This window comes from Chroicocephalus ridibundus, chromosome 4 (assembly GCF_963924245.1).
Source record: "Chroicocephalus ridibundus chromosome 4, bChrRid1.1, whole genome shotgun sequence".
NCBI classification, from domain to species: domain Eukaryota; kingdom Metazoa; phylum Chordata; class Aves; order Charadriiformes; family Laridae; genus Chroicocephalus; species Chroicocephalus ridibundus.
The window spans coordinates 84,220,608-84,235,697 of NC_086287.1; the positions used below are offsets into that span (position 1 = coordinate 84,220,608).

Consider the following 15,090-nt stretch of genomic DNA (forward strand, 5'->3'; position numbering starts at 1 on the left):
ATCACATTACAAAGATTTTTCTTCCTGGAAATCTTTCAGACTAAACTGCTGATTCAGCAGAATAAAACATCTCCAGAGAAGAACGGACCCTTCTTCTGCACCTCTGAAGCTCCACGATCCATTCAGTGACCTATATTTGTCCTTGGCTTCCTCTCTTGTTTACCGATATTCCCACAGCTCTATCAATCAGGTAAAAGACTGGTAAAGAGCTTTACCTATTTTTCTTTTCTCCTCAGATGGATGCTCTCTCTTTTCCTGGTGCTAGCTGGCTGCTTTTTACCTCCTGGGTGCCTGACTCGGGCACCTACACTGCTGCGTGGATAACTAAAACCGGCCCCGTAAAGCTGGCACACAAGATGACCACAGAAGGGAGCTGCCTTCTGAGATGTCCCATCTCCTGGGTGCTGGTGGAATAGCTCCTTCTGGCCAAAATTCTACTCTTCTATGCCAGGGCACTTCCAAACTTAGTTTGCTCTGTCTGAAAAAAAGATCTAATAGGGCAACAGACTGTTGGAAAAGGGCTTTCTGTGCGAGGCGATGTGTATGCTGGGACCCGTGTCTCCAGGCTGAGCCGGTGCAGGGGACAGGAGCGGAGATGGGTCCTCCCCCCACACCAGGCCGCCACCCTGTCCTGCCTGTGGAGTCACTTCTCAGGCCAAGGGCTACTGTTCCGGGGATGGCACTCGGAGGCAACTGGAATGACCTTGGTGCTAATGCATGACACTGTTTGTGAACCCACTACGGGTTTAAGGAAAAACACAAAACTAATTAAAAACCCCAAGACCTGGCATGCTCACACACATGCTTCACGGCAGCTTGTCAGGACTCCAGCTGCAGATACTATTTCTTATCTCCCTCTAAAAATGGGGATAAAGCAGGAGAAGCAAATAGCACATGCATATATTTATGATCAACTTTTAAAAAATTATCATGAAGCTTAAGGGCATGACTCCATGCTAATGTATTTGCAGATAGCTCGTTTACTTATCATCATATGCTGGCGCCCTTGGTGTCATATACCATACCGGCTGCATAAACAAGTCATATATTCAAATATGAGCACGGCATAAATGCTTTCAACAATAGACACTGCAAATACGAAGATGGGGGGTTTTTTTTGCACATTTTAATGTAAAGGTTTTCGTTTACAAACTATTTCTCTAAGGTTTGGTACCAACTGTTACGGAAGATGCATGAAAAAAGATCTGTTTTTCGGCACCGTTAACGAAGCGTTCAGCAGCACACAATCTTTCTTGGCATTTGAGACTCCGTATCTGTCACGCACATCTTGGCTCTGTGGCGTGAGCGGGATGGTACCACCGAGAGCGCAGCTGCTGCTGAAGACCAGACGCGCACAGCACATGGATGTGGGGATTCTTGTCTGTTTGGTGCGATTGCAGTGAGGAGGGCCAGGCTGGGGGCAGACGCTCCAGGCTGAACAGCCATTCCAAGGCCCAGCAGACCCGCTCTTGGAAGCTCTCCCAGCTCCTTTGCGCCCACAAGAAACCCAGCACTCCAGGACTGGTCCCCGGCTCGGAGCAAAGCCCCGTGGCTGGGGACGAGTGGGAGATCTTGCTTCAGAAACACACTGCCGACCCAAATTCAAACACCCATGTGGACACACCTCCAGCCTGCTCCTACCGAGGGGTGCAAGTCCGGCCTCCCTCCCTGGGAGCATCCTTCCCACTGTTCCAGAGGAAGGCAGGAAAGATGCTGTAGGAGCAATGCCACAGAACTGACGGGTACCCACAAGGTGAGTGCTACAGCTAGCCAGAAATTATGCATAATGATTCAGTTAAGACTTTCCAGGTGGCTTCAAAACAATTTAAACAAACCCCCCAGCCACTGGCACAGCAAACGAGCCTTCCTGTAGAAGCTATTTCTCTTCGTCCCAAGGAGCAGCAGTTGAAACGTCTGGCATTAGAGCGCCAGCGCCGGGGTTTAAAACGAAGCGCTGTGGGGAGGTGTGATCACCGGCACCTCCGCTGCCTTCCTGGGGGTCAGACCTCTGAAAGCCACCATGCCTGGGGACACCCGCATCTGCTTGCAGGCAGCCAACCAGAAACATTCTCCAAGAGACTTCTCTGTATCTATTTTTATTCCTTCAATAGTTTGCCCCTAACTAGTGCCAAAGACGTGTTTGTTACAGAAAGAATTGCGTGAAGTGGCAGAAAAACTGCAAATTAACACCACTGAGAATGCACACAGTAGGAAGGGATTCAGACCACTAGGAAAGGAAAAAAAGAAAAGAAAGAAAGAAAGAAAACTGGATTCAGCAAGTATCCTAATCTTACCCCAAAAGTGTTATTTACGGTGAGCCTCAGACAGAGGAAGGCATTTTACTGCACTAAGTTATTCTTAATCACTGGTATCATCTGCTGAGAGCTGTCATCTGCCTGGAGACATCTGGCAAGAAGATCCGAACCTCAGTCTAAGATGCCGCAGTATCAAGTAGGAGCTGACCATGGCTTCTGTGGCAGTGGCAGAGACACCGGTGCCTCCACCTAACCCTGTGCCTGGCACCACCACAGGCCATCCATCGTAGGGTCACCAGCACGCACTGGGCATGTAACGTAACCTTTGCTTTCCCCTTTGTACAAATGGTCACTTGGTACACTAAGACACTGCAACGAACAATTCATTAGCATTTGAACGCTACTCAGAAGTCAGCACTTTGTAGATTAGTGCTAAAGATATCCAAGTACGTTTATCAAATGCTACCATTCTCACTTCATTGCACGTACGTGATGTCTGTTTGTGCTTCAAACCACTTACAAGGTGACAGGGTTTGAAAGTATCGCTAACTACGGGACCAACCTCGCTATGTGACCACCTGTCACACTGTGCTGGTTTTGGCTGGGGGAAAGTTAATTTTCTTCCCAGCAGCTAGTGTGGGGCTGTGTTTTGGGTTCCTGATGGAAACAGCGCTGATAACACAGGGCTGGTTTAGACACTGCTGAGCAGCCCTTACACAGCACCCAGGGCTGTTCTGCTCCTCACCCCACCAGTGAGCAGGCTGGGGCTGCACTAACAGTTGGGAGGGGACACGGCCGGGACAGCTGACCCCGACTAACCACAGGGATATTCCATACCGTATGACATCATGCTCAGTACACAAAGCTGGGGAAGGAGGAGGAAGGGGGGATGCTCAGAGTGATGGCATTTTGTCGTCCCAAGTCAGCGTTACGCTGATGGAGCCTGGCTTTCCTGGGGATGGCTGAAGCCCCACCTGCCCACGGGGAGAAGGGAATGAATTCCTTGTTGTTTTGCTTGTGCATGCAGCTTTTGCTGTGCTTATTAAACTGTCTATCTCAAGCCACAAGTTTTCCTTATTTGTTCCAATTCTTCTCCCCATCCCACTGCGGGAGGAGAAGTGAGTGAGCGGCTGCATGGTCCCAGCTGCCGGTGGGGGTTAAACCACGACCAATACTACTATATGTGTGTTATTCTTCTCAACTGACTGGAGAGTGAGTACATGCAGGTGAACACACAACGCATATTTGGTCACACCAAATATTCATTTCTCCTCTCCTGAGGAGTGTCACGCTGGACAAGGACAGCAACAAATGCAGGCACTCAACGTGCACCGAGAGGTTTATTTCTAGTCTGATATACAGCATCGATTACTCCTGATTTCCAGCTTAGCGAGCATCTTTTTAAAATCTGAATAACAATCTTATTTTCTATTTAAAAGCCTGATTCTCTTCTATGGAAATAATTACCAGGCCTGTCATCTAAAAAGGAAAAATCCTGTCAAAATATCAGTTTTAACTGTTGGGAAAACAACAAAACTCAGCATGAATAGAATAAAACATAACTATTCAAAAATCCTAATTGTAAAAGCTATTTTTAATCATAATGTAGTTAAGTGTAATATTTACAATGCATGACATTTTCATGGTAATAAAAAATTCCTATTATTTTTGCCATTATTATGTTAATTGAATTCATCAAATAGATCTACTTACATTCATTTCATTAGGACCTAGTTAAAACTTAGTATTATTCATTCTTACTTCATCACTCATAGTCAGAATATAGCAATTTACAGACAAAGGCCCTTGCATTCTCTTATGTATTTATTTTTTTTTTTAAATCACGTTCGTCTGCACTTTTAATTGTAGTTGCAGGATACAATGCCAGCTCCCAGCTACAACAGGGAGTCAGGATATTGTTAAGATCTTGCCCTTCGCCATGTATTAAATCCTCCCAACAGTTCAGCGGCAGCTCAAACAGCAGCCCCACGCCCTGCTAAGCCCCTCCAGCGTGGTGGGACGGGACACCCACCCACTTCTGACCTACTCCTGGGGCTTTCCTCCTCCCGGCTTCCCCAAGTCACATAACCCGTGCCCTGGGTCTCTCAGTCCCTTAGCCTGTCCCCACGGGGGCACAAGGACCCCCTACACGAGCATACAGCAGACGTTTCTACAGGTTTAGCAAAGCCGCGGGTGTTCTCTAGCACCCACACCAGACCCTGCAGCACGGGCCCCAATGTGCTGTGAGCGAACGGGACGTCTCTACGGCTGGGAAAAACCACACACAGAGGCAACTTGCCGGCGGGGATTAAACCATGACAAATACATCGCAGCCTGTGACGACACCATAGAGATGGAGCCTCATTTCAATGGGATGCTAATTCTCAAGTTATAGGATGGTACTTAAAACAGGAATTTTTTCAGGCAATTTAGATGTACAATTTGCCATAAAACTGCTCATGCTCCTACTGCAATTTTGCATATAAATTGCAAAATAGCATTTACAAATAAGCAATTGAGTAAACAGCAGAAAGAAGCAAAATACTAATTGTCCTTATTACCTCCAAAGCAATATAACATTATTGTCATTAACGTAAAAATTATTTTTTATGAGTGTATGTAACTTCAGTGTAGGCCAACGTTTGTGATCTAGAAGTGGAACATATATGCCAACATACATGCCTCATCTAACCCTCATATATCACTGATTAGATTCATTGCACTGACTAAATAAGATTAATCTCTGCACAAAGCACGCATCTGTCCTTCAACATGTACCCTGCACTATTCTCTTGAAATTCTGCAGATTAAAACTGTGCATTTCTACAACTGTAGGGACAACTTTTACAGTACTTTCCCAAATACAGTACCTTCAATGCTAGCTGTTCAGCAGGAAAAAGAGAGAGCAAAAAAAATTCCAAATGCCAAAAAGATTAATTTAATCGCATCCTAACCTCTGAGGCAAAGAATTTTGAGAATGATATGAAATACTTAAGGTGTATTTCAAAGAGAGTATTTTTGAGCAACAGAGAATAGCTTTAAAGCCCTTCTCCATAACGCTATTTAATAAAAAAGCCAATTGCAGCACAGATGTGAGCATAAACATGATCTTGGCAGTAGCAGCAGTCATTGGGGAATCTCTTGAGTGTAGCAGAAGCTGTAACTGAGTTATTTCTTTAAGACACAGCGCTAGCCACCTTTCTTTGGCTTTTCCAGAGGAAACGGTTCAAAACTCACTCTGGTGGCACTTGCAAACACATCATGTGCGTAAAAGGAACAATTCTACAAATACCCTGTGGCAAACTGGACCATAAAGGCTGCAACAGTTGGGTATGACCCACCAGCTTACCTGCCGCAGATGCAAGTGTAGGAAGTGTGGCGCATGCCCCCTCGAGTGTAGCAGTAGTGCTGGAACAGGCTGCAAAGAGAGAGACGTGGTAATTAATAATATATTCCAAACCACCATGAGACGGGGACAAAAGCTGTGGTGGGGCAAATCCCCAGCAAGGCTCTGTGCCCATTTTTGCCCGGCTGAACCCCCCAGTTCCCCACAGCCCAGCCCAGCGGTCCTGCCGAGCATCCCGCCGCGCATCCCGCCGCTCCCACACAGCCCAGGAAGCAACTTTGCCACAGAGAAGAGGGGCTGGAGCACAGCTCCAGAACTTCCAATGGCAAACCGCATTGCTCAACAGCTCAACATAGAAAGGCAAGTCACTGCTGGCAAAAGGTAGTTCCCCTGACCGTAGAACGAACGGGATGGCAGCAGTTAAATGCTGAAGCTGGCCAAACTCTCTGAAGTGGACTTGAGAAAACCACTTTTTGCTGTATTTCAGGTACACAATCACATCCATGATCCCCATTTTCAACCTTGACGCCTTCAGTTGATGGCATGTACACTCAGCAAAAGTAAAGTCCAGCCAACCCTTCGGGGGAAGGAGCTTGCCAGACAGGGCAAACTCTTCTTCAAAATTATTTCAGGAGAAGTTCTCTCATCCCTGCCACCTCCCCAGCATCCTCTGCTAAAGCTGAACTAGATATCCCTGTGCGTGGGGGAGGCCTGGCGGGCATCAGCCTGTGCTGTGCACCCTCCTCTGCAGACAAGCCAGTAGAGCTCCCCATTTGCCAAGCCAGGCACCTCCTGCTAGCGTCATGGCCCACGCTGGAATGGATGCTCTCATGTCGTCTTCTCTGTAGCACAACGGATGCAGAGAAAACATAAGACTATTCGATTTCAGAGTGCGGTACCTAAATACCTCTCTGATCTTCCCCTGCCCAAACACGGGAAAAAAATTAACACAGACTCAATCCCGACAGCAAGAAGCCACTGTGATAGAGTCCTCAACTCCCTATAAAGCACATCTAACACAACGTTTTGTGCTTGTGTGTATGAGGGACAGGGAAGGGGAGCAAGGGCAGCCCCGGCTCCATGGCTGACTCCTCTCACGCTGCCCTCCTGCTGGAGGAGCTGTCTGGCCTAAAAAGCTTGAAAACATTTTCATCTTCACTGCCAAAGTCACCTTCATGTGAGGGCAGATGCACCCAAAGCACAATTAATATAGGATTAGGTGCTTTAAGAGCTAAGCACATATCATGGATCCTTTTATTCTTTTTGAAATATGCTCTAATTACAATCCAATTCCCTTTAATACTGAATGAATTTCAAAAACTCCTTTCTTGTAATACCGAAATCATTTCATTAACACCGAGTGATAATGGTGCTATTGAAAGAATAGAGATGCTGTGATTTTGTCCGTCTGCAGCAGCAATCCACAGAACACAATTCAAATTCTTTGAAGGATATTAAAGACATTACATGCTTGTAAAACCAAACCAGATTTGAAAATTACACAAAAAGACAGTATTAAAAGAGAAACAAAACAAAACATACAAATTAATCACGTAAGGAAAAAGCCTACATTCGGAGACTTAATAGGGAGACCCAGTTTACAAGATGTCTTTTCTGATCAAAATGTTGTGGTTTTACATGGCAGAAATACTAATTTTGTATTGCCCAGAAACCAGCAATGGCAAAGAGTAGGCGAAATGACAAAGAAGCTAAGGAGAAATTCTGATAGGTGAGAGCACAGCAGAGATATCACTAAAATGAGCTAATAAAATTTATCACCTAAACTATTCGCTCTGACAGGCATTTTTTCACCAAGTAGTGATGTGACACGGGACCGCAGCCCCAGACCTGCTCTTCCCCAGCGCGCCTGCAGGCACCGCTCACGCTGCAAGACACCGCTCACTCCGTGAGACACCGCACTGTGCACTAACATTGTGCACAATCACATCTTACACAGTTATATACGTGCAGTTACATTTTAGGAAGCAACTTTTAGTGTATTTTATAGTCCCTTCACCTTAAATGATTGAATAAACTATCTCCTCTAGACAGCAACTTCCAGTAACCTTCTAAAGAGCTTTAAAAATGAAATAATGAAGGTTGTAAACATCTTTCCATCTGCAGTGATGCAGGGACAGCAGGGTTTCTTTTTCCATATGACAACTGATCACATATTCATGGCTGCAATTTATATGAAACTGTGCAGCCGAGTAATAGTATTCACCTTTTGCAGTACTCCCCGATTAGCAGTAAAAAGCAGTAAATAAATTAAGACATGCTTCGTATGATCCAGCTGTTGCCTGAACTTTGTTTCTGTTTTCTAAAAAAGGAACCTAGTTGTTTCATCAAACTTGACAGACCTTCTTTTAAGAGTAAGTAAAAAGTGGTTGTTTATGTGACTCAGTTGAAGATAGTACAACTTTGCCAAGCAATGAGTTTTCCACTAGTAAAACTACTCACATCACTTTTTTTGAATTTACTTTTTCGGGCTATGACTCACTAGAAACATGTTCATGTAGTTGGAAAAAAAACATTTCTATCAGAGACAGACAACATCCTTGTATAACATGGCACCGGTAAGCGCAGGATTGCATATCCCTGTAATGGCAAATGCTGGCTTTTCAAAGCTGAAAAACGTATATATAGAATTAGAGAAGCTGCCAGAACTTTGTAGTTAAAATCCTGGTTCCACTGAAGTTAATGCAGATTCTGCCACTAGGCTGCTTCACACCCGGATTTCACTGTCTGCACACCACAGGAATCTTCATCCGAAAGTGCGATACGAAAGTATAAAGTCTGAAACAGTGGGATAGAATATCATTTAATCTGGCGCTGCGCATATATTGCAAATATTGCACCTTGAACTTTGCCTGGTCTTTTTGCTTGGCAGATGTGTGTGTTTAGGCAGTTTTATGTTGGTGCTGGATGCTTTGCTGAGAGCTTTAAACGCAACCAAGACAGATACAAAAGTTAAGCCCCTCTTTCTCTTCTCTTTTCATGGGTTTCAAAGCCTGCCGTCATGTTTTATGCAGTATTTCCCTGGAGGGTGTATATATTACTTATCATGCACGTACCACCTCGGTGGTGTAGATGGATTGGCCACTGGTGTATTTGCATGTCAGACACATACAACTTTGCTGGAGCTGGCGGGGCTTTCGCATTGCTTTTCAAACAACTTACTACTTTTTTTTTTTTTTTTTTTGGAAATGTAGAGATACATCTTGGGCTTGATGCTTCTTTTTACCAAAAACATCAGCTTCTTTAACTGATTGACAATATGAGGAGATTGAAGGTAGTTTTAAAAACCTGTTTTTTCCATTAACTTAAAAAAGAGCAAGTATTATCCGCCAATATCTCGAGTAAATCTGGCCCGAGTGCACTTGCCCCAGCCTTGCAAATTTGCTGAGGCACAAGATGGTGTTACCCCTCTGCTCCACTGAGTCCCCACTAGCTCAGTGACTGCACTGCTTTGAGAGAGAAGAAAACACCGCTTTCAGAAATAATGGGTTCTTCATCACTAGAACTAACAGAAAAAGTATACACTTGTGATTTTTGAGATCTTATGGAGTATTGCATACATCCAAACAAAACTCCAGAACGCTTAAAAAGCCTCAACTTCAACACAGCCAAAAAAGCCACTGATGCGAAACCTGCCAAGGATAGTCTTTCTGTCAAATGACGCGAACCGCTCTGGCAATGATGCTTGTGTCTAATGATCATCTTCGGTCCAGTGTCTACTGCTGTCCAGCGCACACGGACAATTACAACCAGATCTCTGCTACCAATATAAACTGAATCAAATAAAGAACAGTTTTCCTATCTTAAGTGGATTTATGGAATAAAGGCACTTAAAGCAGGAGAGATAGAAACTATCGGTAATAACTGCCCTCAGACTTTTTGCTTATTTCCAGATCTTCCTCACGACTAGAATGCAACATTATCCATACACACTCAGCACAGTGGGATTTTTATTTCCCAAAAGAAGTAAACAAGTAATCTCTAATTTGAATTCTTATCATCAGCTCTTCTTGGGTTACAATAAATATTTGTAAGAAAACCACATTTTATATTTCTCAGATATTCACTCCCAAAACCAAGACACTTCTAGATCAAAAAGGTTCAATATCTAAGTAAAAATCCAACAGAGTATTTTGGCCTATATCTTACAAAAAAGGTAAAAACTGTAATTGCAGAAAACGCAGTAAGTACAGAGAAAAGAAAGAGAGGGAACAAAAAGCGGCAACAATATCTGGCAAAAACCCTTTTAAAAACTTAAGCCAAGTTTCTCTAAGAGTGCTCAGAACGTTCCTCAGTGGCCTCTTCGGAGGGTCCCCCGGCCCCAGTCCCCCACTCCAGGGAAGCGCTGCAGAGCCAGGCGTGCGCATTGCTTTGGGATGGAGGAACTGCTCCTTCCAAGGCTTCCGATGAAGGAGCACCAAACCACTCAATAACCCTGTCCATTGTTCCCAGATACCAGAACCACGTCAAGAACACCTGCTGGACACTGGTCGTTCAGGAACTAGACTTTTAGATTCTGTATCAGAGATCTCCTGTCAGAAATGCAACTTGCCTTGTGAAGCATACGATGTCCAGAAGTGTCAAGGACACTCATGGGCCAATACCTCATTAAGGTGTTTATATTGAAAATGTATTTATATCAAAAAATTTTCACACTGGATCACTCACTGGTTTGAAGATGTTTCAGATCCACAATAACGTCCTCAGCGCACCTTTGAGAAAGTTGCCTCCTAATAAAAAGAAACCTTTACACACTTCAGAAATAGTATTCTTTGAACACAGCCCTTGAGACTTGCCTTGAAATGCAAGCAGGTGGTTTTGAACTATAAATTGGAAAGCACCGCAGCTTAAGGGAGTTCTGTACAGAACTTGGAGGATTTTCTGTAGTTCCTTTTTTGTTTTTCATGAGTACACTTGGAAGATGTAGGTGAATATCTATTAGTTATCTCTGCACCAGATTACTTTTGAATTACAACTAGAACATGCCCTTATGCTTTTGTACGGTGTAAATATCAAGTGTAGCCATGAGACAGGCAAAAAACCAAAGCTTTTTTAAAGAATTCACAAAAGGCCAAATTTTCCAAAGCTGATGTCTCTATTTACACCAGGACCGAAAGCCACTGTTTTGATCATTTAGACACAAAAGTCCCTTAACAAGAGAAAGCCATAAAGCCGCAATCACACAAAATTGTTAAGCCACAGTAAATATAATTTGTCCATGATATCTAGAGTATTCATACCGAGCATTGAAGGGGGCTGGAAGGCCGGCACACACCGGAGAGAAGAGGCGGCGTCAGTTCCAACCCAGCGGTGGGCATGGGAGCAGGCGAGAGCGCTTCCTTCAGCCCCACGCTAGACACTCTCAGGGTCTTCAATACTCGGCATTTGTCTTTGGTAACCCACTTACTTCGATAATGGCATTTATTTTCCCATGGGCAACTAGATGCTTCAAGGCTTAATTTATCTAATCCGATTTTCATGTAGTTCACACTACAACATTGCACTATTGCAAAACGCGTCTGAGGTTGTTTTAATGCAAAAAAAGTCAGTATGTCATTGTGAAAGAGTAAAGGAGGGGAGTGAAGAAGAGCAGGAGAAATAATCCAGAAATAATCCAATGAACAAATGATGAATTACAAACTTGCACCACAACAAAAATATTACCAGTATGAGCAGATGAGCAAAGGTTTCTTCTGTATCTTGGAGACAATATCATTTAAGATTTACTAAAGCAATGTTATTATTTAAGGGTTCTACATGACTGGAAGTTCTTTAGAACAGAATTTACTGCTCCAGACAACAGAAAACAAAACCACTTCTCTCTATGGACTTCTTCTATGACTATGATTCTTAAACCTAACTGCTTACGCTACTTCTAACGAAAACCTTAGAGATCCAAACACTGGCTGGGTCCTTTTGCATGCTCGTGGAGCAGAGCTGCAGATGTCAACCAGCAATACTGAAAGCAGCTATACTTTGAAGCATCTCTATTCAAAAATGTCCTGATTTGTATTATGCAGAAGCAGAAATAATGTGGTATTTTTAAAAAATGTTGATCCTTCTGAAATCCAACATCTAGATTCTGTTCTCTTTTTTTGTGTGTTTTCTTTAACTAAATTATTTTTACTTATATGCATCAAATTCTAGATAATAATAGGCCCTTAGAAGAGAAAAATGTTATTTGAGTTCAGCAGGGATAAAAGAACTGTAACTTTAGCAAGGAGGAATGACAGATGAAACTGGCAGCGTATTAATGTAGCTACAGCACAGGACATTTATTACAAAATAAGGAAAAGCTGTGTAGAAGCAGTGTAGAAGTGAGCGGTCTCACCTTTGGAATAAAAAATTCATGTTGGTGTTTCTAAACGTGCTACTCCCCTTTCCTAAAACAGACAACAAGCCAGAGCTCGGGGCAGGAACTGGGGGTAAGATTGCCCCAAAAGGCAGATCCATTTTAAGAATACAAACACCAGATAAGAGAAGGAATGGCATTCCTTCAGAGCAAAGCCCACCAAGGCAAAGCTGTTTCACCAGCCGCTCACGCTACCTGGAAAGCGGAGACACACTGAACAGAAAGTCCATAAATAATAGGAAACTCGGCACTGTCACATATGTCATCTATGATTTGCAATGATTGAAGGTAATTGATCATCTCAGCTCAAGAACAGAGAGTTTAGGTGAGGGGTAATTAGCATTTTAATTGTGTAATTGGGAATTATAAATTACCTGTCTTATGTAAAAAATAACTGAGGAGATTATACAACATTAGCTGATATTTCATCTTTTTGGCTAAACTTCACGGGTTGCTGAATTTAGGCAATCTGGAATGCATTTTACACACACGCACACATTTTCTTTTTGTGGTTTGATTTCATGGCTGCCCTTTTATTACTACAGTTAACTATGCCACATGAAGCAAGTTCTTCCCCATCATTTTGCACACCTGAAATTTTTGAATCATTTTTGGGACAGAGAGCAAAGAAACAACACGACCCTATGATATCGCAGCAGTTTGAGAATGCCTGTGGAATCACTTCCCCTTCTCCCTCTTCTAACAGCTCTATTTGAGTTTAAATCCATTTTTTTTTCCAGTATGAGGAAAAGGCAAGTGTTTTAACAGATGCAGTTTTAAGAAGCGCATATACCCACTCTCTCTTGATTTGTCTTTCATCTAATTCTACGCTGCTGTGACATTTCTCTACCTCACTCTGAAAATTCATCAAATTATGCATTTTCACAGCAGTTCAGCTTAACCCACTTCATTACCCACGTCCAAATGCAAACAACGCCCACGTAAGCCCATAACCTCATCCTGGGCTGCCGCTTTTCCAGAAGCTGGGTGAGACGACAGAACAAGGGCCCTGGAGACAGCACCATTGCCAGAGTGCTCTGTAAATATACCTTTTCAGTAAGTCAATCTTTAAATTAACACTCAAGACACCTTTAAAGAAAGTCATCAAGTATGGTTGTCAAATTATTATTTTCCTGAAAGTCTTTTAACTCTACTCGGAAGATGCACCTATCATTTGTCAGAATTGTTTGATTCACCTGCAGAAAACCGGCTGACTTGTGGATTCAAGTATTATGACTATTGAACTACTGAAATCCTTACAGCCACTGCTTCATGGCAATTACGCTGATTAAGATACTCATAGTACAAACCTGCGAAGATTTTCATGTTAATTCTGACAAAGTTGAAAGTCAAGGTCTGCCTCACTTCCGGGTCTTTCCGTATGCAGCAGCTCAGCCGCAGCACGCGGGTGCTCCATTGGCAGAGGACCATGCCTCTCCCAGAGCTGCTCCGTCTGCCAAGGGGCTGGGACAGGGAATCACAGAATCACAGAACAGTTTGGGTTGGAAGGGACCTTAAAGCCCATCCAGTGCCACCCCCTGCCCTGGGCAGGGACACCTCCCACCAGACCAGGTTGCTCCAAGCCCCGTCCAACCTGGCCTTGAGCACCTCCAGGGATGGGGCAGCCACAGCTTCTCTGGGCAACCTGGGCCAGGGGCTCACCACCCTCAGAGTGAGAAATTTCCTCCTAATATCTCATCTAAATCTCCCCTCGTCCAGTTTGAAGCCATCCCACTCATCCTATTGTCTTGTAAAAAGTCCAAAAGTGTTTACCCAAAGGGTTGCACCAGGGCTCCAGCGAGTCAGAGCCACCAGTGAGTACCTGACAGAAGCAGCACCCATAGTCCACGGGAGTGCCATCGCGGGGACTCCAGCTCGGCAGGAGCACTGCAAGGGATGGAACTGCGCTGCTGGGAGTGTCCCCCCGCAGCCGCGAGGGGAACGGACCCCGCATACAGTTCCCAGCCCATCACAACAGTGAGGACCACAGCCCATCCTCAGCTGCCCTCCAGCGGGTGGTGGGTACGGCCAGCGGGGGGGACACAGCCTGGAGGTGGGGGAGAACCTGTCCTCCTCCTGCACCGCGGCAACATCACCTCCATGTGCTGCTCCGTGCTCCCACCTCCCCAACTATTGCATTTAGGCAGCCAACACAGCAGCGGGACCTCCTCCTGCACTGCTCCCTACAGCAACGTGGAAGCTATAAAACCTTGAATCTAGGATTTATTTTCATCCATTTTCCACAGCAGAAGGATTTTAAAACGAGTTTTCAATCCTCACCAAATACATACATGGAAACCAGATCCGGCCACCGCACTGCGAAGCAATGATAATGAAGAGGGGTCTCCGTTTTCTTTCTTCACCAATTCTAAAGCCCACGTGGAGTCACGTCCAGCAGTAAAAAGGCAGAACTAAGTTCTGCACTGGTCTAAATTTCATATTTAATCTAATATTACGGGAAGAGATGGCATGAATTTTTCTTAAGCTCCTTGCTCCATTTCCAGCTCTAATAATTCTAGATCTCAACTGGCACATTTTAAATTAAATTTTTTGTAGTTTAAACCTATTTATCAACAGCTAATTAATGAGGTCTAAATCCTTTGATGACAGAATGATTAAACTGCGTTTTAACTAATCCATCTTTAATTAAAATGCTGCCAGCAAACCATTTCTGGATGTGTAAAAAGGACACATTTATAGATGCTCACTCTTTAACTATGCATTATGTAAAGCCAATAATTAGAAGAACTCATGATTTCAATTATATTTTAATTACTGTTACATATAAAACATGCTTTAATAGATGTAATGCAATACATTTTCTTTCTCTACAACCCACTAATCATTCCTATTGGGGTGACAACCAAATAAAAGGAAGTTTAATATATGCGCTAGTACAGGAATCTTGTTTTAGCTTTGAGCCAATTCTCTCTCCATTTCTTCTTTGCAGCAGAAAGGTACTTAATTATCTCCAAACCTAAAACACAAATGAAACCCTATAAATCCCTGTTAAAATCCCAAAAGGAGATTAGCGGTAACTGACCATAACAAAGAGAAATGCTTTATCCTTATTATTACCCTTGCAAGTCTTCGAGTTTCTTAACTCAAAACAGACGGCT

General features: G+C 43.7%; 1 protein-coding gene across 1 annotated transcript in view; it reads right to left on the reverse strand.

The window, feature by feature from the left end:
• The window catches only part of PEPD (peptidase D), a 133,526-nt gene that overhangs the window by 51,419 nt on the left and 67,017 nt on the right, over positions 1 to 15,090 (reverse strand). Inside the window, exon 10 of the mRNA XM_063334583.1 lies at positions 5,605 to 5,673. Within this exon, the coding sequence (XP_063190653.1) occupies positions 5,605 to 5,673 (69 nt within the window). The remainder of the gene's footprint in view (positions 1 to 5,604; positions 5,674 to 15,090) is intronic.